The sequence below is a fragment of the Hydra vulgaris genome, chromosome 15 (assembly GCF_038396675.1).
Source record: "Hydra vulgaris chromosome 15, alternate assembly HydraT2T_AEP".
Lineage (NCBI taxonomy): Eukaryota > Metazoa > Cnidaria > Hydrozoa > Anthoathecata > Hydridae > Hydra > Hydra vulgaris.
The window spans coordinates 33,015,794-33,040,876 of record NC_088934.1 but is presented as its reverse complement, the minus strand read 5'-3'; the positions used below and the strand labels follow the sequence as shown (position 1 = coordinate 33,040,876).

The 25,083-nt window shown below is 27.0% G+C and overlaps 1 protein-coding gene across 2 annotated transcripts in view; it reads right to left on the bottom strand.

Annotated features, from left to right (window-relative positions):
- LOC124809893 (uncharacterized) overlaps positions 1–22,886 on the bottom strand; it is a 65,745-nt gene extending 42,859 nt beyond the window's left edge. Inside the window, exons 1-2 of one of the 2 annotated variants that reach the window (XM_065818986.1) lie at positions 22,751–22,886; positions 7,745–7,766 (exon numbers count right to left, since the gene is read on the bottom strand). In XM_065818986.1, the coding sequence (XP_065675058.1) occupies positions 7,745–7,764 (20 nt within the window). In that variant the 5' untranslated portion in view covers positions 7,765–7,766; positions 22,751–22,886. Of the gene's footprint in view, positions 1–7,744; positions 7,767–8,172; positions 8,261–22,750 lie in introns of those variants that run through there. The other variant, XM_065818987.1, reaches the window with a different exon arrangement.
- Between the last annotated feature and the right edge of the window lie 2,197 nt (positions 22,887–25,083).

The window sequence follows — 25,083 nt, the reverse complement described above, 5'->3', positions numbered from 1 at the left end:
TATGCCAAATGAGGAGGTTTTGCAAAAAAACCGGGATGTTGGAGGACTCTGAACAAAAAAATTTTAAAATATTTGCTCATCAACCCTACCCAATCGTAAATGCACTGATGTTGTATAATTTTCAGCTCTACTATCGTTAACCAAATTTAAATTTATCGATAGATTATAAATCAAAAATAATATTGTAAAGTTAAGAATATTTACAAAACTTACATTTACAATGTAAATAACCAAAGTTATGACCATGCAAAATTTCCGTCGGGGAGTGTTTAGGTTTTTTTTTCCCATAGTCTTATAAATTTTTTAATTAATAGAATCTTTAAAATAAATAATACTAGTGTCAGTTTTTGTAGATACTAAAATCTTTGATACTATCTTTTTGAAGGTCTTAATTTGTACCCGACAAAAAAACAACACTTTTTTACTTAAAAGAAATAGTTATGCAACTTCTTTACTAACTGCAAACCTAAAAAACTCTCGTGTGTTTTTATCGTTATATTGTACAATTAAATGAGCTTACAAAGCAAATACTACAAGCAATTATTAAGAGATATTGTAGGTTAGTTATTACAAATAGTTATTTGTTATAGGTGCATTTTTGATGTTTTTTGAGGTCTCGTGTGATGATTTACATCACAATTTACGTCCATAATTATTTTTTTATTTAAATTATTTAAATTAAATGCTTATGTCAGAGAGAAAAAATTGAAATGAGTTTATTTCTGGTGTACAAGCAGAAACGTAATAACATTCACAAGAAATAATTATGTTCAATATTACATAAGTATTGAGTTGATATTATCAAAATGATATGAGTATTTTAAAACATTATAGCAATTTTTAAATGGTTTTGTTCCAGCTAATCTTTTTTCCTTTTTACATTATCCATTTTCGCAATCAGCAGTCCGTTTACCTAAATTCAACCTGATGATGATAATGGTAATAAACATCAATGATGATGTATGTTTTTCTGAAAATGTTCCGTACATCTTCAAAGATGATATTTATTATTGAAAAGCTCCTTTCACATTGTGCTTACAGGTAGGATCATTGATGAACACAGAATTTTTAACCTTGGCAATCAGAGTCGCTTCGATGTTTGGAAAAATGCCAACAAGTGAAATTTCTAGGAAATTTATATTTCATTTTGGTTATTTCTTGGCCACAAATATTGCACTGGTTAACATGTATTTTTTATCAACGGAATCTATGCGTGAATTAAAATCTACCACCAGCAAATATATAAGAATTCTAGCCTCAGCTAATTATTTAACACCATCAGCAATACTAAAAACTATATATATTTGCTTATATTGCTAAATTCTATCCACATTCTAATATAAAATAAATATTTTAATTGGTGCTTTTGTAATGATAGATAAAACTAAGGGCACACATAATGTGCACTTCTTTGTTTTCCACATTCACCGCCCAATGATCTATGTCCTGGAACAACAATGCTTTATAGATTTATCAGTGTACAGTAATAAACATTGAGAACTAGTGTTTAAAATAAAGAATTAGTGTTTTTAAAATAGCCTTTAAAAATAAATGTATTTGAAAAACTATTTCTTTTTTTATTTCTTTTTTATTATTTTTTGATTGTTGGTATTTTCTTCTTTTATTGTGAGTAAATACACTATCAATCTGATACCAACGCTCCAATATTATACAAAGCTACAACTCAGAAGTTGCTTTCTTAAAAGTTACGTATCAAAACCGGTTTACATATATAATCACAATTTTTCTCTCGCAGTCTTATATTCAACCAAAAATCAAAACTGCTATTTAACTTCATAGAAAAATACCGGTCTAAAGTAAAAGTTATGTATGACTTTTTGTTTTGAAATAAATTAAACGTTGCGTAATTTTTGAACAATTCCATTAAAAAAGAGTAATTCCAAAATGTGATGGTGAAACAGTTGTAAAAAAATATAAAGAGAAGCCGAACGAATTTTTGATTTGACAGGCTTTTAACCCCTGTATGTATATATATATAAATATATATATATATATATATATATATATATATATATTTATATATATATATATATATATATATATATATATATATATATATATATATATATATATATATATATATATATATATATATATATATATATATATATATATATATATAGAGAGAGAGAGAGAGAGAGAGAGAGAGAGAGAGAGAGAGAGTGCCGGTTTTAGCACTACCAGCGCCGTAGGCGAGATTTCTACGGTGCCCCTAGCTCAATTTAACCCCATTCAAAAAAAAGGCAAAGGGTAAAATAACCAATTAGTTTCGCCCCTTTATATTCGGCGCCCTGGGCCATTGCCCAACCAGGCCCTACCCTAACACCGCCACTGTATATATATATATATATATATATATATATATATATATATATATATATATATATATATATATATATATATATATATATATATATATATATATATATATATATATATATATATATATATATATATATATATATATATATATATACATATATATATATATATATATATATATATATATATATATATATATATATATATATATATATATATATATATACATACATATAACTATAACCTTGCCAAACATCTCTCTCATTAATTGTCTCCATATATACCTAAACAATTTTGCACATTAGACTTCTTTTGTTGAAAAATTAAATCGCTTCATATGATGTTGAAAGTTTGTTCACGAATATTCCGCTTAAGGAAACCATCAGCATTGCAACTGATTTATTTTTTAAAGATAAAACTAACTCAAAACGTTTTTCAAAAATTCACTTTATTAAATTATTTCAGATTTCCACATCCGGTTCACATTTTCTATTTGGCGGAACATATTACGATCAAACAGATGGTGTTGCTATGGGTTCTCCTTTAGCGCCCATCTTAGCTAATATTTTCATCGGATATCATGAACATACATGGGTCAATAACTGCTCCTTTACAGCACCATTTTTGTATAAACGGTATGTGGATGACATATTTGCTACTTCTAATGCTGAATACGAAGCTCAAGAATTTTTAAATCACCTCAATAAACAACATAAAAATCTGAAATTTACTATGGAAAAAGAACAAGATAACCAGATTGCTTTTTTAGGTGTACTTATCAAAAAATCCAATTCGTTTTTCGACTTCAGTTTATCACAAAACAACGTATACAGGTCTTTTACAAAAAATTTTTAGTTTTATTCCCTCTTGCTACAAATTCGGACTTGTTTGTTGTTTGATTGATTATACATTTAAAATTAATAATTCTTGGGTTGTTTTTGATAGAGATACTAAAAATCTATCATTAGTTTTACAAAATAATAAATTTCCACAAAAAATTATTGACTATAAAATTAAATCCTATATTGAAAACAAAATGAACATATCTGTGTCTAACATTGTTAATAGCTTAAATATAAGATACTTTAAGCTTCCATACATTGGAATGTACTCTAATTACATTTAAAGGAAAATTTCAAAAATTGTTCATAAATACTGCAAGGATGTTCTAATAAAATTAACTTTCACTGCTAATAAATACAAAATTGTTTTTGCTTAAAAGAGTTACTTCCTAAACTGCTTAAATCTCATAAAAAACTCATAACTATAAACTTTTTTGCGCTGGCTGTAATGCCAGTTATATTGGAGAAATATAACTGGCATTACGCTGGCTGTAATGCCAGTTATATTGGAGACACTTGGCAAATAGAATAAATGAGCACCTAAAAAGTGATAAACAATCTCATATATTAAAACACTTAAATTTATCTCTTAATTGCAAAAATTTGGTTGACTGTGATTCGTTTTAGATTTTGGATAATGCCCCAACCAAACACAAATTTAAGATAAAAGAAGCCCTCAACATTAAATGGGAAAGTCCCTCACTTAATAAACAAACTTTACATTATACTATAAACTTATCTATTTAATTTTACTGTATGTTTATATATATATATATATATATATATATATATATATATATATATATATATATATATATATATTTATGTATATATATATATATATATATATATATATATATATATATATATATATATATATATATATATATTTATGTATATATATATATATATATATATATATATATATATATATATATATATATATATATATATATATATATATATATATATATGTATATATATATATATATATATATATGTGTGTGTATATATTTTGACAGTTGGTTATTTTGATTGTTTATTTACCGAGTTATTTTGTAATAAATATATTGGTTTATTATGTATAATTTTTCGTCCGTTAATATTTTTCTGTAAAGACTTCTATTTTTTAATATTTATTTTAGAGTTTTTTATTATTGTAAAATAATCTTTTGAAAATGTAAATAAACTTTACGATATATATATATATATATATATATATATATATAAATTTATTCAGAGAAGTAGGCTTTTCACTTGCATGTACACTACACCGCGCCTGTCCCTATTTAAGTTAGTCGAAGTATGAACACTCCACAGCGCCCATCCCTAATTGAGTCAGTCGATGTATGGACACTCCACTACGCCTAACACTATTTATATCAGCCAATATATGCACACTCCACTGCGCCTGTCCCTATTTTAGTCATTCGATGTATGTATACTCCTCTGCGCCTGTCCCTATGTAAGTCAGTCGTTGTATGACCACTCCATCGCTCATGTCGTGAATTATACCATGCCATGTATACATTTTTTATACAGCCTCAATTGTTTCATATCACCTTTCTCATGTCAAATATATTTTACTTTTTAATAATTTTTTAAATATATAAATAAAAAAATACGTATATAAATCTATAGGTAGCATAATCAATTTAACAAATGAATATTTAAATAATAGTGTATAAAAATAAATTTAGTATAACATAAAATAACATAACATTAAAACTATTAATTAACTCCACCTTCAAATTCAAACTTAATAATTCATAATAATTTTTCATAAATTTCCACCAACCGACTCTTCTCTACCTCCCTACCAAAACCAATCAACGCCCCTGGCACCCACTGTCTGGTCTATCGCAATGGCTACTGGTTTTGGGATGGTTTTGTGATGCTGTTCTAACGCTCTGCTCCTTATGTAAAGTGTCGGTTAAGGTCTGGCCGCAAGTAGATCAACTAGCTGAGGGGGCTACTGTTGACCCAACATTGATTGAGGTGGGTTTAAGATCATTTAGCTAGTTTGCTTCGCTGGAATTTGATCAGTATTGTTTTAATAGTTGGGAATCCATCATCTACTAATACCATGAATTGATATACCTGCACCTACGCTATCGCTTTGGTTATTTATCTTAAGGTGGTTTTTACTGCTATTTTAACGCTTTGTTCCTTATAAAAAGCGATTTCACTGTGTACCTTGTACTGTGTTCTTTCTGTTTAAGAAATAGATAATTATTCAAAAATTACTTTATTTCTAAAAGGAACTATTCTTTAAAATGAATTTTTAAACAAAGAAAATATTTTACTCAACTTCTTAATTATAATAATTTAAAACTCTCGTCTGCCCGCAAGTAGATCAACTGGCTAAGGGAGCTGCGGCTGACCTAGCATTGATTGAGTTGGGTTAAAGATCCTTTAGCTAATTTGCTTCGCTAATATCCTACCAGTTTGTGTTTTAATGGTTAGAAATCCATCCCCTATTAAAACCATAAATCAATACTATCACCCTTTTCTCTCCAATAAATGAGAGAGAGTCGTTTGAAATTAAATTCATTTATTGATTAAATATTTATACAAATTTATAACAGAGTAAATTTTCATAGATAGATACAGTATAATTTTTCCTAGATAATAATAACTTTAAATACTATTTGTCCTTTTCCTCTCCTATAATTGTTAATTTTTTCTCTCTGGACACCTGTCCAACTTTGCATAAATATTTTGCTATCACTTAAATTTTTTTGGAAAACCTTTTATTATATTTTCTCTTTAGACTACAAGCCTATTTTTCACGATCGATTTAAAGAACTTGGTTTTAAGTATCAAAAACCACTAACCTTTTTCTGTATAAGATATATATCTTTATAGATATATATATCTTTATTGATATATATATCAATATAGATATATATGTATGTATATATACATATATATATATATATATATATATATATATATATATATATATATATATATATTTATATATATATATATATATATATAATATGTATAAATATATACATATACTTATATATTCATATATATAATACATACAATACATATATATACATGTATATATATATACATACATATATATATTTATATATATATATATATATATATTTATGTGTATATATATATATATATATATATATATATATATATATATATATATATATATATATATATATATATATACATAAATATATATATATATATAAACAATTTTGATATTTCCAATTTGTATTTTGCCTTTCAATCCATGTTTTTGAATTACATAATCATACAATGCATAATTGTATCATAGCACTGTGTTATATGTGCACAGTCCTGTATTACCGGATTGTTGTAACAAAACATGGATTGGGTGGCTAATAAAGCTTTCTATATGCTCTAAGATAAATCCCTGTGGAGGCTACATGAGGCTTTTTCTGTTAAAATCATACCAAACATAATTAAAAGAATTTGAGCGCAATTTTCATAAATATTTCTATTTTTGTTTTTGTGTGTAGCACTTTATATTAAATATTGTTTAAGAGTTATTTTTAGATGTTTTTGTAATATTGTTAATTTTAAATTATTATAATTAAGAAGTTGAGTAAAATATTTTGTTTGTTTAAAAATACATTTTAGCCTAGTTTCTTTTAAAAATAAAATAATTTTTGAACAATTATCTAATTCTTAAACAGAACGAACACAATACAAGATACACAGTGAAATAACTCATTTTAAAGTTAATATATAGTTAAAACGGTATGAGAATAAAACCTCCACTTTTGTTTCTTGAAGTGAGTCACGATAAAGTTACTTGATTTTAATGTTTTGATCCGTTTGCAAAAATCGAGGAAAATAAAATTATGAGAAAATTTGTAATCCATAAGAGTGAAGAAGCATAAACATAAAATTTAAAAAAGTAAAACTAAGTGTTAAGTAGATACAAACTGTTTGATTTTTTCGTATTGTAGCGTGTTTAAATTAAAATTAGAGAGTTTATCAGCAACCATTATTTAAAAAATCATTGGCTTTGATTTACCAATTAAACGAAGCCATTGTCTGTTGGCAAATCAATGTTTCGCTGCGATGAGAAAAACAGCACGAAAACTAGTTAACGGAGGAATTTTAACTTAAAATAATATCGGAGTGAATAATATACCCGGAACGGAAGGATTAGAATACCATTTACTTCCTCCGTTTTATAACCAGCCGTTTAGAGTCTTTTTCTTAACTCAAACTCTCCCTTAGTTTAACAAAGATATGTGAATACGGCTGCCGAGGTATAATAAATTAGTAAAAACACTCATCTAATTTTTTTCTTAAACAAATTGTTTCTCCATCTGCAGGTTTATCAGGAAGCATCTTCCTGATGAACCTCCCGCTGGAGAATCAAGTTATTAAAGAAAAAAATTAGATAAGTGTTTTTACTAATTTATATATATATATATATATATATATATATATATATATATATATATATATATATATATATATATATATATATATATATATATATATCTTGATAATACGAGCAAAATAACGTACAAAAAATAAAAGTAACGTACCTGATAAGCAATTTATCCATGACTAAGGTAAAAATAAATAAAAATTAAAAGTTTTAAATAATAAGATATATAAAAAGTATAAAAGTATAACAAATAAAAAAATGGAAAAAAAAATTATATTAGACAGAAGCGGGTTCAAAAGAAAATTTATTAGATACGGATCTTAGTATTTTGGACTCGGACTCGGAATTTGGGTCAGGTTTTTATTTTATTTAAAACCAACAACTTTTAATCACTGTTATAAAAGCTTTTAAAAATTGTAATTAACACTATTTCAATTATTGTTAAGAGTGTGAAAATGGTTGATAAATCTTTTTTATTAGAAAAACTTTTTTTATTTTGATTTTTTTGCTTTTATTATTTTTATTACTTTTATAATAATTTGTAAGAAAAATAAATATAAATAACGTTATCATTAAAACTTCTACATTTTCTTACGAACCATCCAGACAAACAATAGCCATTTTATTTTTATTCTCACTTTTATTATTTCTACTTAGTTTCACATAAAATACATCAAAAGCTATTTAATGGATTGTATAAGAAAAACAAACTTTAAGCAGTTGGGCAGATTTGAAAAAAGGTAATATATAATTTCAAATTATTAAAAATTAATTAGGGCTGAAAATCTTTCTTATCTATTAACGAGAATTTTTTTTGGTTTCATTTTACAGATAATATTAGTTGTTTTAATGAATAAGCACTAGTTAGCGGTTGTTTGTTTATTATAATAAATAATTTTCTAAATATTAATAATAAATAAAATATTATTTCTAAATATTAAGAAAAAAAATTTTTTTAATATTAAACGATTTTATAATGTTATTGGTTGTTTGTTTTTTAATTTGTCTGTTTAGATTTTAATTTATTTGTCTGTTTAGATTTTTAAAAAGTTGGAAAATGACTGGTAAAGTTGTTTTTATTACAGTGCGATTTCTTTTTGGTTCAGTTTTTTCTTCAGTTTATTTTCAGAAAATTTTTAGTCCCAACAAAGCCATAAACAATTGAAAAGAATTAACGCATCTTTTAGTTGGCTCAATTTACTTGATTGTTTTTTTCTGTTCTGCCTAAAATTAGAATGATAAATAAAAATAAACTTTTTAGACAATCAAACTGGTTCTGATTTGATTAAGTTAACTTTTTTATTTTATTACTTTAAAATTCTAATTATGCATATATTTGTAAAAATAAATGTTAAAATAAAAAAGATAATATTGTTTGTTGAAAAAGTAAATATATATACATAAATTTTATAAATGTACTAAAATATACACACATTTATGATAAATATGAGTATATTTCAGTATTCTTTGTACTTCACCGTATATAATAAATAATCTATATGTATATTACCTCTTAGCATATATAAAAATTCTGTTGAATGTAACTATAAATATAAAATATATGAAAATTCTGTTGGATGTAATTAGAAAAAAATAACTTTGCTTCTCCATGTTATTTCGTTGAAAGTTTGAGGCTTCTTTTTAAAGGTATGCGTGTATATTTGTGTGTGTGTGTGTGCGCGTGTGTGTGTATATATATATAAATATATATATATATATATATATATATATATATATATATATATATATATATATATATATATATATATATATATATATATATTTATATATATATATATATATATATATATATATATATATATATATATATATATATATATATATATATATATATATATATATATATATATATATAACACGGGAAATTAATTATTTTATAAAAATTTCCCGTGTTAAAAAAAGTCATAACCCTAAAGTATGCATATATACACGCATATATGTATATATGTATATATGGAAATTAGCTTTAGATTATATTAGCTGCTTGATTGAGCAACGCTAATAATCATATATAAATTTGTATTTGTAAGAAGGCAGTTAGATAGTCCGAAGATTTAGAAGAACAGTCCACAACTACAGCAAAACCAAAGCTGCAACTAAATTAGTAACATCTTTAAAGCTATGAACCAGCAAAGTTGCAACCATGTATACCAAACTGTGTATTTTTTATGATAAAAAATGGGAAGGGTATCCTGGGAAAAAGTTTTTGACCACCTAATAGGGTGTCCCGAAAATTTTTTTTTTTTCCAGGATACCTCTTAAGTTTTTATTATTCTTTGAAGTCCTTTGAGGTTTGAAATCAACAAATAAGAAAATCAGTTGGTAAAGTGATAAATGTAAAGTTTGAATTGAAAATTTCAATCAATTTTGGATTTTTTTTTTATATAAAAAAAAAAGAGCACCGCAGAACAGCATTTAAAAGGAAGTTCACGACTCCTTCCTTACCGATTTTATAAAACCTGCCCAGAGCTGGCGTTGAACCACGGATATCTAGCCGCTGAGGCATGGGAGCTATTAGTTTGTAAAGAAGTTTTTTTCATCTTTTTTTTTTTCTACTATTATTAAATTTACCGATCATGCCTAAGTTGAATAATAATATTATTAGTTTCATGCATTTTTTTATAAGCATACTTATTTTCAAAACAGGTTCGGGTATGCTTATTCAAGAGTCTTTAGAGCATCACAAACACGCTTAAACTAACGAAAACGTGGGCTTTCTTTTATGTTTTGTAAAAAAGACAAAAAATAAAAGACTTCTGTTCTGATTCATTAATGTTTTTGTTTTGCACCACAATAACACAACAATTTCATTAAACGATTTCCATGCATCGAATAAGCATGAGAATTTCAGTATTTAAATTGATAAATTAAAATTATGATTTGATAATTAACATTTCTGATAATTAAAATTCCCTTAGTCTCAACTCTAGGTCTACTTTTATTTCTTATTTATGTAAACGATTTACATAAGTTTTCAAACATTTTAAACTCAGTTTTATTTGCAGATAGCACGAATTTATTTTATTCTAATGGAGATATCAACTCTTTATATAAAATAGTAAACAAGGAATTTTTAAATCTAACGGAGTGATTTAAGGCAAACATATTGTCCTTACATTTAAAGAGCGTAGTGATAAGCCAAATAATGTCTTCTCTTAGCCCCGGTCATGAAGATTTTATTTATATAACACGGCTTTGTATTCTTTTTTTTAAATGACGAAATAAATGAAATAAAAATAATAATAATAAAATTGTGCTTAGGTTAGATTAGGGTAATATGAGCAACTTGGTAATATGAGCATACTTAAAGATTTCTTAGATGTAAGAAGTGAACTTAAAGTTGCTTTGAATTTTTCGAATCGAGTTAATGTCGTTATAACGGGAATCAGTACAATTAGCGTAAATTTATATGTAGTAATTAGCGGCTATCATGTAATTAAAATGCCATTAAATTTTTGCGTTAATAATATCATCACGCATGAATAAATCTGTGGCGCGAAATTTGGTGCTAAAGTAATCAAATTAACTTTTTCATAAAGAAAAATATGTTAGCTAAAAATTCAATCCATTTTTGTTTGAAAAATATTTAGAAACATTTAGTTTTGACTTTATTTAAAGATGCCATTTTTTTGTAATATGAGCATGCTCAAATTACCCAGTGTTTTTCATTGAAATTACCTAGTTTAAAGTCCTAAAATAGCAGTGGTTTTGAATAAAAGCAAAACAGAGTAAAAAATTTTAATATTTTAACAATACTGAACATTTTTCTGTAATTTAAATTCAAAAAATTTGAATTTTTTTCGTTTAAAGGTTTGAGTTGATAAAATTAAAAAAATAACGAATTAATTTTTTTTTTGCGGAAAACATAGCAGTATTGTTTCAACAATACTGCTATGTTTTCTGCAAAAAAAATTTGGTCTGAGTAATATGAGCAATTTTGCAACTTTTTTAAAACCTTTGTGTTTTTAAAAAAATTTCGGGTGCCCAAATATCTAAGTGGATCATAAGTAGGGATCCTTAAAAATTGTTTATTTGCAAAAGTTTTGGATCCCGCTTAATTATTTTTGAAAATATTTCAATTTCCGCTTAAGGTGCCCATTTTACCCTAATTTACCTTATATTACGCAAAACATATGTCATTTAGAATAAGGCTCAACAATAAAACATGTTTAATTTAGAATAAGACTCAACAATATACTTGTTGTTTGCTTATTTTATTTTAAACAAAAACTGAACTTTGATGCGTTTATAAGCATTAAACTTATCAAAAAAAAAAAAAATTTAAATACTCTGTTTTGGTCATACTTTTTTTTTAATTTTTAAGATGATGAAATAAATCAATGAATGTATGTTTATAAAATTTGATATTTCATTGTATTTTCTAAAATGGGATGTCTTTGCAAGACAGCCAAGAATATCGGAGAAGAGGTAAATTGTTGTTCTATGTAGTTTGTTTTCAAGGTTTTCCAGGCAAAGATCTTTTCTGCAAGGATAATTTATGTAAAGATCCCAACTATAGATGTGTCACACGGCCCTTGTAATGAATGTTTGGAAAAAGGCTTGTTTTAAAGAAATATATTAAAGAAATAAAAAATAAAAAAAAGTAATCAGTACATGAGAAATTTCATATTATTAACTGATAAGATTCTGAAGCTCCATACTAAGTATTGCAAACTCTTTTTTTTAAGAAATTGAAACTAGTATTGTAGTATTGTTAGATTTACCAATATGCAGAAAGATTTCACACAGGAGAATAACAAACTCTTTGATATATTTTTTAGGAAGTTTAAGGAGAAGATCCAATCCAATCGAATTTGTTTTTATAAGACATGCTGTGACGCCACTGCACTATGGGACCAACTGGTATTTTTCATCTCAAAAATCAATAACTCTGTTGTTATGTGATTTTTCTCCTCGAATATTTTTCTGGTATTTTTGAATATCTAGGCAATAAAAGAAGTCAAACATCATTTTTAAAACTTATATATTTTTTGTAAAAAAATGACAAAGATAAAGTTAAACAAAATTTCATACAAAAAAATATAGAGTTATGTTAAAATAGCAACAAAAATTACACTTTCGGTTAAGATTAGTTTAAAACTAAAATATCATTAATAAACAAACAGTTACATGGTAAAAAATTAAAAAATTTTAGCGCTTTCCTATTCATCGCTTTCTTCTATTGCCAGCAAACTTTCATCACACCATACAGCTAGCAATGCATTTGGTTTTACATTTAAAAACCTTTTTCCGATCGAATCCATACCTGTAATCATCTGGTATTTGTTTATTACTTCATTCACACTTAAAACCAGTGCATCAAACAAGCACCCATTCGTTGGGTTGTATATTTTAAATCTAACTTCTTCACATCGAATTATTCCGCCAATTATTGCAACATCACAACACGATAATTTTATAGTCAAACAGCCGTAATTTGTTGGTAATGATTGATTGCTAGCAACCAGTATCCACAACCGCTGTAGCTTTTATACCGTTCTTACTTAGTCGATAGTAGTAGATGTTTATGTGAGCATTTCTTACATAGAGAGATACATTAACATGCAAAGTGATTCAATTATTTACAGTTCTAACATCGTTTTTCTTCATTCCCAGTTGTCCAGAAACTTGCATTTACATCTTAAATAACTTTAACAAATAAACATGCCGCATCTAATCTAATCTTTGTTCAACGAGTCTTGACACTTCCTGAAGAATGCTTCACAGAATAACGCTATCATTAATTCCAATAACGAATTAGAACCTCCTTAAAAAGTTTGCAGAGCAAAACATTTTTTCCTCAAAAGGTATGGTTACTAAGAGCCTTCGTGTGGCCACCATCAATGAGATAGAGAGTCAGCAGGAGCTAAATATATCGCCAGAAGTTTTATCGATGCTGGACACAATTTATTGATTTAAGTTCTGGAGAAGGGCGAGGGAAGCAAATCATTATAGAGCAGGTTCACCATTAGCTGAGGACTAAGTAAAACCCTAGTGAATATGTGAAAACTTGACAAGTTCAATTATTATTCTCTAGGCAAGTAAATATTTACTAATACCCAAAATAAGCATGATTTAAAATGTGACTTAATTCTTTTCTTGGGACTTAAAATAAATATTTTGCAACTTTCGTCATTTTTCAAATAAATTTTATAAGATGGTATAAAGAAAAACAAAAAAACAGAAAAGCTAGAAAACAATTTTTTTGCGAAGAGATAATGATGATTTAAACGGCGATATTCAGCTGATAGTAAAGGAGTTAGCAGCTGATTTTTAAATAAGTGTTGCGTTGTTATTGAATATAATATTCAAAGGTATCCTGCAATATTCAAAATGTTCAAACACTATAATATTTTATTTTTGACTATTAAATCTCTAATATAAAGATATGTTAAAAATAATTTATTAACCACATTAGTTAAATGTAAAAAATATTCAGGAAGCGTCAATCATTAGGAGTTGTTTATTTTTAACTCAACCTTTAGGTCAGTGGCAATGATATTTATATTTCTTATATGGAATATTATACTGCTCCTGGAAAGAAATGCTTCAAGTGGCTAAACAAGTATATTTTCCCTCAATATTTATATTTTGTTTGATGTTTATAGTATTGATGTACCAATACCAACTAATCAAAGAGAGGACTATTCTCTCTCAAAAGACGACATTGACAACGTTGAAGTTCAGATAGGCCATTAATAAACTACTTTTGTTTTGTTAACTTTTTTCTTATCAGTTTTTTATTATAAAAAATGAAATATTTTATAATAAAAATGTTTATAAGAAATTTTTATTATTGTTTTAAGGTGGTACACTAACAAATATTTCCTGAAAATTGAAAAAAAAAGTGAATTTTTGATATTTAGCTCATTTGATTGGCATTTTATTGTAGATTAATTATATATAATTTTGTTATTGATGATATAAAAGTTTGTTCTCAACTTGTTTTATTTTTTTTAATAAATTAACTAAAAAAAAATTAAATAGCAATGACAACAGTATTTAATCTTCTTGTGCGTTTTTTCTCCGTTTTAGAATTTGCGAAACCTTGTCTAATTGTAAATTTGTTATCTTGTGAAGCAAAAGCCCAAATCACTTCAAATTTTTAAAAAATGTTGATTATACTATTTTCTACGGTGTGACATTTTAAAATTTTTAAATTCTACTCTAATCCTTTTTTTTTTTACTTTTTAGGCCTAAAAAAAATTTTGTTTTATTTTTTAATGATTTAAAAAAGTTATTATAATTTTTGATGTACTTTGAAAATCTTAAAATCCAAATGTCAACCTAACCTTACATTTCTAGAACAGTTATAAACAACTTCATGGATTTTGTTTTAATATATTTCAAGTGTTTCAAATTGACCCATTGAAACAAATGTTTTTCAGCATAATCGAGGCAAAGTTGTATCGAGGCAAAATAAAATGAAGGATAAATTAGCATTCTAAATTTATGCAGTTTTTATTGATATAAAATTCATTTATTTTTTGTGAGTTTTTTTGAATTAAAACAATTTTGAATATTTTGTGGTAACTACCAATGATATAACTACTTCAAAGTGTTTGATGTTTGGTTCTTTTTCTCGTTGAAAAAGCTCAAAGAATTATTGTTATTAGGCACTCTTGTACAGTTCCGCTATAAAAATGTCTTTTGTTTTCAATTTTAATTAGAGTCCTAAATATAAAAGATGTAAAATAACCGTTGCTAGGGTATATTTTTTTAGTACAGACGAGGAGGCTACTTAATTGTGGTTTTAATCCTTTCTCAACTCTATAACTTCAAAACACGAACATGGCCGCTACGCGGGGAAACAAGTTGAGCGCGGTACTACCAGAAACGTTGTGGGGACCGAACTCGGAACCTCTCACTTATGAAGCGAGCGCTCTACCGCTACAGCACTACTGTGTGGTTATGGGAAAATAAGACTACATCTAGGACTTATGTAGGCGTTTCATTGCTTGAGCACGTGGATTTTTATTTTCAGATATTGAAAGATGCATGTATCAGGAAACCAAATAATTTATATATTTCATGACAGACCTAAGGCCTCAGTTGTTTTGGGTAATCTAACCAAGCTCATTAACCGCAAAATTCATTTTTGGCAGCTTACTCCTTTCCAGGTTTCTGTATACACAAATTTTTTATTTGTATTTAATCAATATATGCCTTAATGGTTTTCAAAACCAATTAAGGAATTTATGTGCAAGTAATGGCTAAAGGAGGTTACAATGACTAAAGCACGGATTACATTTCAAAATTAGCGGTTTTTAACCGTTGTTTTCAGGCGTACTAAGAAGCACATTATATTTTTTCAGAAATGGCATAGCGGAAAAAGATGATATTTTACTTATATTAACATAAAATAAAAATATTTTTTCAAAATCAAAAAAAAAACTCCCACACTAGTGCAAATGAATATTTGGGAGGCTATATAAATGGGAGGTTGGGAGGGAAGGTTAAATTTTTAAGTTTAATTTTTTTATGTACATTAAATTCAAAACATTTTTATAATTGTTCATTTTTTATTGAAAGAAAAACAATTTCAAGATTTTTATCAAAGATTTTTTTAGTAAGCTATAACCATTCGTTATGCTTCTCCGTTTCTATTCTCCCTTCTTTTGTTTCTGAAAGTTTCAATGAAGTTTTGAGTAAAATTAACAGCACGTTTTGCACTGTAACTTATAACAGGAAGACCAGTAACAAATAACAAATAAATAAAAAAAACAGTTTTCAGATCTAAAAAACCTTTGATTGTTATATAAGTTGCAGGCTTAGCTAATTGAGCTAATTCAAGAACTAATTTATGTAATTATTATACAGATTAACATTCATCTGGTAGACACAAAGCCACAAATCTTTCATTTAAATTCTATCTGTGTTTTTTGTGTTTTTAAAGTGTTTACAGCACTTATTTTAGGAATCAGTTTTCTATATAAAATGAAATTATATTAGGACACGAACGGCTGATTTGTGGCTGAAGAAGATTAGATGTTAATAACAAACTCCTTGTGGCATAAATCTGGCATGGTGTGAAGTCATCGAAAATCCGTACTTAATCTTATATCAACTTGCTCTTAACTGTTTTTGCTTTAAAATACTTTCTTTAGATATTGACTAGCCATCAATAGTTCACGAACTGTTATTTAAAACAGAAAAATTGCACTCAGTGCAAATTTTCTGTTTTAAATTAAATTTCTGTATTAAAGCATATAACTTAATAATTCAATAAAATTTCTGTTTTTAAGCAAAATTGGTAGTAATTTATGTATAAGATAGTTTTATAATTTTTTGTTACAAAAAAAAGGACGAGTCTTAATTGAATGGCAAGTAACAAGAGAATGAATTTTAGTAGATGGTACAAGAGACGGTAGCTCTTTAGAGCAGTGCCCATTATAGTATTTGTAAAATAGAGACATTACGACGATGTTACAATGAATAAAGGTTGGCTGCAAGAGCAGGTCCAATTATGCTTACAATGCGTTTTTACACCTTATCTAAAAGAAAAAGAACATCACTGGAAGTTCCACCCCAAGTATGGCAACAGTATTTCATAAACGACGAATTTGAGATAAAGAATAGAATCCGGAGTAAGAAAGTGGCAAGCACGATAAAGAGATGCCACTTTAGCAGATGTTAATTTTGCAATAGATTTGATATATGGCTTCCAAGAAAGATCGGCAGTAAGAGTTAATCCTAGAAGACAAAAAATAGATAACTCATTGAGTATATTACCTGTTATAAATAAAGGAAGATCTAGATTGTTGCAATAACGATTAGCCAAAAAAATTTAGTTTTATCTAAGTTAAAGTTTACCAGCCACTGGAAGCCCCATGCTGTTGCAGAAGTGAGATCCTTTTCAAGTTCAAATGCCCCTCCGAGCAATCAAAGAGTGTTGGCTTCATATCAAGACAAGAATAAATGGTAGTATTATCAGCGAACAATGCCACCTTAGATGTGAGAATATCAGGGAGATTGTTAATGTAAGCTTAAAGTGTATATCTCCCAAATATTCTTACATCTAAAGAAGTTACAGGAAATAAAGAAGAGTGCTGCCCATTGAGGACAACTTTTATACTACAAATAGTATGGAAAGATTCAATAATCTTAAAGACATTACCTGATACACCGTATGAAGAGAGCTTATGGAGTTGACCAACATACTAAACTTTATCAAAGATTTTTTAAAAATCAGCAGTAAAACGAAAAGATCGAAATCCATATTGATGATCAGAAAGTAAGTTCTTAGATTCAAGATAAGAGATTAAGTGTTTAATAAATAACTCAAAAAGATTGCTTATGATAGGAAGAATAATAATGGGACAGCAGTTAGACTGTCAGAGTCAGATTACTCTAATAAAGGAATTTGTTTGCGTTCAAATTAATGCTAATAAATTTACACTTTATAAGCCTTTTGTAACATGGTGACTCTCGTAGTTATGAAAGTGTTTTAGTTTTTATATGTATCCGAAGAAAAGCTACTCTTGTTTGAGGATTTAGCAGCTCAATTTTATTTTCACCATCCATAAAAAATACCTCAAAAATTAAAGTTTCTTCAGTGATAGCATCTGAAGAGCGGAATGAGACTAAAATGGAGTTTTATGAAAGTTTATACAGCGACATGAATATGGATTTTGATAGTGAAAGGGAAAATTACTAAATTCATCCACTATTTTTTATTTTGAAGAAAACCCTCATATCAGGTCCATCAGTCTTTACAAAAAACTAAATTTTATATTTCAATTCCTTAACAAAAAACGAAATACCTTTTGACTTGATTACCAGCTTCGTTTAATCTTTTTTTGTTTGATTGCAGCTAAAAAAATTTACTTAATTTAATTAAACATTAAAAACGTTGATGCATTTTTCTATTATTTGTTTATCATCCTATTAAGACTTTTTTATATTTTTGCTTATTTGAACACGCCATATTTTTGATCACATAACTTAAAAAAACTTAATGGTTTTTGGTCTAAATAAGAATGGGTTGGTTGAGAAAAGTTTTCGAAAATTAATAAACGTCTCGTTCCTCGCCCCATGTATTATGCACTTAAGAGTACTTTAATACTTTAGTTTATATAAATGTTAAAATCTGTAAAAAGCTAAAACCAGGAATGCAAAAAATTTTTTTTTACTGGTATTAAAGAAAAAAATGTAAATAGATCAATGTCGTGATAAGTAATATTGAAAGAACAAAATAAAATAAAATACTAAAAAAGTATAAACAAAAAGACTCATTGCAAGTATTTAACTCCAACAGAGCATTCGGGTACCAGTTTTTTTTAATTATTATTATTGTTGTTTTAAAACTATAATTTTATAATTTGAATTATTTGTAAATTCAATATTTTCAGGGTTACCAGGCAACCGAAGAAAATGGAAATATTTTTGGATAAAATGCTGACTCAATGTTGTTTTTTAATGTTGGTTTATAGGCTTAAAATTATGTCAAGGATATAAAAATTGATCATTTTTTACAAGTTTTTTAAAAAATTGTAAAAAATTTGCACCAATTTAGACTAATAATCTAAAATTGCACTAGTTTTGCAGTAATAATCTTGAATATTATTACTCTAAACTGGTACAAAACTAAGCAAATTGAAGGAAAATCTTGATATAAGTGCAGCTGAAGTAGTATATTAAATAAGGTCGTTATCAGTTTTTGTTTAATTCTCTTACAAAAAAGGCAATAGCAAAATCAAGTTTACTACGACCAGTGATTTATCATCAGTCTTTTTTAAGGTGAACATTCATCAATTAAGATGAATATTTATCAAGTTCCTTTATAACTATAAACTTTTATTTTTATAAATATTTTATAATTTGTGTAATCTAAATTTTAAAGGAAATAGTAGTAGTATAAGGGTAAAAAGTCACTGATGTTTATTAATGTGCAAAAATTGTAAATTATACTATATAAGGAGCGTGCGAGGCTTGATATCGCGTTTTCAAGAAAATGAAAATATTTCTTTACTATTTTTTCATCTCTTTTTTTAAACTTTTCATTGCTTTTTGTACTTCCATAAATGTGTCATTGTTAATGATTAAAGTCGACTTGAAGCTAACTTAAAAAAACCAGCAACAATGGATGCTTGTTTTGCGAAAAACAGCGCTTGCAATGTTTTCCTCGCACCCTTTAGCTGGTGGCGGGAAATAATAAACGATTGAATAAAAAAAATTAGAGATGAGTTCATTGCTTCATTGAAGCATGGTATTCAAAAAAGTTTTTTGAGGTTTAATTTTAAAAAATACTTACTTGTGTCAGAACAAGAAAAACAATAAGTGAAGATCATACAGTTCTTTGAGTGAAGATCATACAGTTTTTTGAGTGAAGATCATACAGTTCTTTGAGTCAAGATCATACAGTTCTTTGAGTGAAGATCATACAGTTCTTTGAGTGAAGGTCATACAGTTCTTTGAGTGAAGATCATACAGTTCTTTGAGTGAAGATCATACAGTTCTTTGAGTGAAGATCATACAGTTCTTTGAGTGAAGATCATACAGTTCTTTGTAATTATAGTTTAAAGCTCAGCAATGTTATACAAAAGACTGGACGCAAAAACTTGTTTATTGCAGATCGAGTGTCATGATCCAATGAAGGAAATAATAGAAAATCTTAAATTATTTACAAAGACAACAGAATTAACAGAAGGAAATTAGCTCTCTTTTCGAAATAATTCATATTAGAAACTGGTTTCATCTCTGAAACTGAAATTCATGATAGAAACTGGTTTCATCTTTGAAAAATCGTTTAATTATCATCTTTATCAATATGAAAATTTCTCATGCTGGAATGAATGAATGAAGTTGGAATGAATGTCCGCTTTTCAAATCCAGTTTACCTTGAAACAGTTATCTTAGATTCAGCTTTTTATTTATGTAGTGAAGCGTTATGTAATCTTCAATTCGGTTGTTATGAAGAAGATGTTATAAAGTGTGAACTGTAAGCATGAAGTTGAAATTAAAATATTTATTCCATTTAACGTCAACAGTAATTTTTATTCACCGCTTTACTAACATTTTAAATAACTGTTTTTTTTGTTTATGATATTCTTTTGATTGCTTTGCTATTGATCTGACTCTACAAGATGCAACGAGAAATAATGTCATTTTGTTTTAGGCAATTAATACGAGGTCTCTTTCTTTGTTTTCTTGAGTTTTAAGCCATGGAGGAATAGAACTGCAGGCTTATCTGGTGTTGACGTCATGCTAACTTTCGATAAACTTGACTTTTCGAGTGCAATGGATTATAATAAATTTATAACTAAAGTATTTACAATCCATTAATGTATTTAGAAATTAATAAAATTAAAACCTTTAATGACTTAACTTGGCTGATTTTGGACATTACGTGAGAATCAAATATAATTGGTTTAGTTTAAATTTGACTTAGGAGAAAAAAATATGACTCTGACTGGTGACTTTTTAAAAACATTAGCTTTGTCACAACTCTGTCATTTATTCAATATTTTAAAAGTTATTTAAAGAACAAAAACATAAAAAAATAGCTTGCAATTTTTTTAAATTATTTAAACAGCTTGCAACTGTTTTATTTTTTTTTTTCTCTAAATACCCAGCCGGTATCTTTACGCTGTTTCAACGTTGAAATTTGGTTGAAGCGTTGTTTCAACGTTGTTCAACTATGTCTCAACGTTAAAACAACATTACGATTTAAACGTTGTTTATTTAACGTTGTTTCAACGATATATCAACGTTGACAAAAATCTTAATTATAAAAAAACCGTCCGTTGAATTGGTGCTTAAAGTAAAAATAGTTAAAGCGAAAAAGTAATAAAGCAAATATGTTAGTATAATGTGCAAAACAGAGGGGGTTTAAGTGTGAAATTTTGAACTTTGAATTTCCAAAAACGTTTTATTTAGTATTCAAATTTCTACTTGTTCGACAAAAGAAATTAATGGCTTATTTAAGAAACTAGCGAAAATGCCACTCTAATGTTCAAGCTCTAGCAAAATCATTTTCTAGTAGTGAAGAAGAGAAAGTCGAAAAAAATAATGACAATACAAAATTTACACAAAATATCAGTTAAGAAGAAGAAAACAAAAATTCGGAAAACGGTTATGAAAGTGAAGAATTTCTTTATGATTATTTGTCTCAAAGTGACAATGACACTGTATTTTTCTCAGAAGAAATTGAAAAAAACGATGTTTCTTATAATCATAAACTGGCGAAATGGCAGTAGAGCACTGCTGTTCACGTGAATAAGTAAACGAGCTGTCAGCTATACTGATAGCAGAAGCCTTATGCTATCTGCAGAAACAGCTTTTTGTATACCAGTCTCAAGACCAAAATAACAGTATTGACCACCACACTTGCTTTCGACAGTAACTGATTTTGGAACCTGAAGCAAAGCTCTTTTATCTTTCAGTGAGGATAAGAAAAAAGGAAACAAAGTAATAAAATAAGATAAAGTTGATAAGTTCTCGATGGCTGAAGGCAGCATGTTACTAATTATTTTTTAGTGAATTTTTTTTTAATTTTATTACGTTTGTGAAAATGTTCAACAAAAGTTGCTTTGTGAAACTATTTAAATTATAGAGTTTCAAAAGAGTGTTATACTTTGTTACTGATAAAAGAAATCCCAAAACACAGTGACAAAGCCTGATTATAATAGTGAATTTATTTAATTTATAAAATTTGTCTTCGCTTTTTAGATTTTAAAGTTTTCATCGACTTAGTAAACTTTTAATAAAACAAGTTATAACTTGTTTTATTAAAAGTTTACTAAGTCGATGAAAACTTTAAAAAGCAAAGACAAATTTTTAAAACATTTTAATCTAAATCTAAAAAGCGAAGACAAATTTTTAAAACATTTTTCAAGCTCGAGTGCAGTGATAAACTTTATGCTAGAAATACTTCAGAAGAATATTTTTTAAGAATTTCGAGATTACATACAAACTTGAATAGTCTTAAGACCATTGCACTACAAATGAGTAAACTGAAGAAGCAAATATAACAAGCTGTAGAAGCTGCAGCTTGTTATGGCTTTTTGCTTTATTTAATACTTTTTATACTTTCTAATAATTTTTAAAATTCGCATCTGTGTATGTAATTATTAGTCTATGTTTATATATGATAAATATAAATCATAATAAAAAAAGTTATTTAATAGAAAGTATTACTTACCAAGATTAAATGATGTTCATATTAAAATTTTTTCTTCACTTTAAACTTATTACTTAAGTCTGAAGCTAAAGTCTAACTTTAGTTAAAAGTCCAACAAAAACTTGAAAAACGAATAAAAGTTAATAACTGCTTTTAGGTATGCAGAAATTTAAGTTTTGAAAAAATTAAAACTGACGATGCTCATAGACTAATATTCATTTTTTATGGAATAGTGCAGCTGTTGCTGCGAAACATATTGTTGAAATTATTTTATAATGAAATATTTAAAATACCGCAATAATGGTCGTCTGTTGAGTTATTGCGATGAAATTTGAAATTATTTTATAATAAAATATTTAAAACACCGCAGTAATGCTCATTTTTAAACAATTTCTCATGAAATTGAAACAAAAGTGTAAAATGACGTTTGTAAAACTTGGAGTGAATATAGTCGCTCTGACGTCAAACGAAAACAATCGCATAGGCAGTCATGTTGAATGAGGTGATTGCAAAGAATAAGAGAAAATCCTTAAAGAATTTTTGATAATTAAGAAAGTTATAAGAAAATCATTATGAAGAGGTGCCAAAAAAATGATATAATTTTTATTCCAGTGAAGAAATATGTTTTAATATTTACGTCATGCATTATTACGGCATTGTTTTTGTTTTTTTTTTGCAACTGAAAAATGATTTGCGTTAGCGTTACAAGAGCTAGAAAGATTGTATCACGTAAAAAAGAGGTTATAAAATAGTTAAGAAAGATTGTATCACGTGAAAAAAATTGGTTATAAAAGAGTTAAGAAAGATTGTATCACGTGAAGAAGTAGTTATAAAAGAGTTAAGAAAAATTGTATCACGTGAAGAAGTGGTTATAAATGATAACCACTTCTTCACGTGAGTAAATTTTAAGAGATCACGCGAAGAAAAAGATATAAAAGAACCAAGAAGTTGTTGAATTGATAACAAAAATGCTAACAACATAATGTAAAGTAATGAAAAGATTTATCTTAATCACTTCTTAACTTTTTTTGGCTTTTAAATTTGAAATTTATGCAAATTTTTTGCGTAAATTACCTGCCAAACTGTTTATAATAAAGTATAGATAACTTTTATACGGAGTTTAAGCCGTTTTTTTTTTTAATTGCTAAATTTTGACATGCTTATAATACAATATAAACATACAATGATATCACAAATTATCCATTCAACAAATTTTCAACTGATGCAGCAAATTAATAGGAAAATTTGTACACAGTGAAAACTGAAAATTAAAATGGACTAGATATTGCTGCATCTTAAATAAATAAATCTAATAATTACAGTACTAATTTTAAAGTTAAGATCTGTGACTCTTTTTTCAAAGCGTGTTTGGCGTCAGAGTTGTAAAATTGTATTTGCTGGGATTTGTTGAAAAGACTGTTACAGCTTAGATTTTCATTTAAAATAAAGTAATTTGAGTTTTTGATGTTCAGTATTTTATTTGTTTATTTTTAATCCTAAGGTACATGAGGGTAATATGGTTGTCTGGTTGGATACGGTCACTTAGAACTTGAAAAATTTGAAAGAACAACAAGCGTCTTTTATTATTTTATATTTTAAATAGCTAACAATGGCAAAAATATACACGACTATGCAACTAAAAGAAATTTCTGTATCTCCTTTTATGCCTTTAATTTTTGTCAGTGCAGATGAAGAAATCACTTAAGTGTTAACCTGCTCTTACGAAATTCTTAAAAAAAATTGGCTCTACCATCCTGCTGTTTGATGTTTGGTTTACAGTTCTGAACAGTGTCGTTGTTTGATAGTCCCGTATTTAAATGTACCTTTACAGGAGCGAAGTGGTCAACTTTGGAGCGCTCGATAGTGGCTGGGTACTTCTGTGACCTGAAATCAAAACAAACATATTTTATCTTCATTTTAAACTTTTTTCAAAAAGTTTAAAAAAAAAAAACTTTGAATTATTTGTTTTTGAGGTGATTAGAAACTGAAAATCTTGTCTCTTGAATGAATATATACCTTTGATAAATGTAAGTGGAGGCCCACCAAATGCTTTAGCAAATCGAATAATTCCTTCTATCCCCTTCTTTATTGATAATTACTCGAAATGCAATTTTTTTGGCTGCTCTGGTATCATTTGCTATTGAAAGTTAAAGGTTTTCCCTGAACTTTATTTGAGTCAAACCTTTTCCTAAAGGGCAGAGGTATTCGCTGTGACGTTCATTTGGTGTTTTCTCAATAGTTGTTTGCTTTTCAAAACTATGTTTATATTGCAGCTTAAAACGACCAATTTGGCAGATTAGTCAATATCACATTGTTCCTCTTGTTTCAGGTCTCACTTGTATTGAATTGAAATT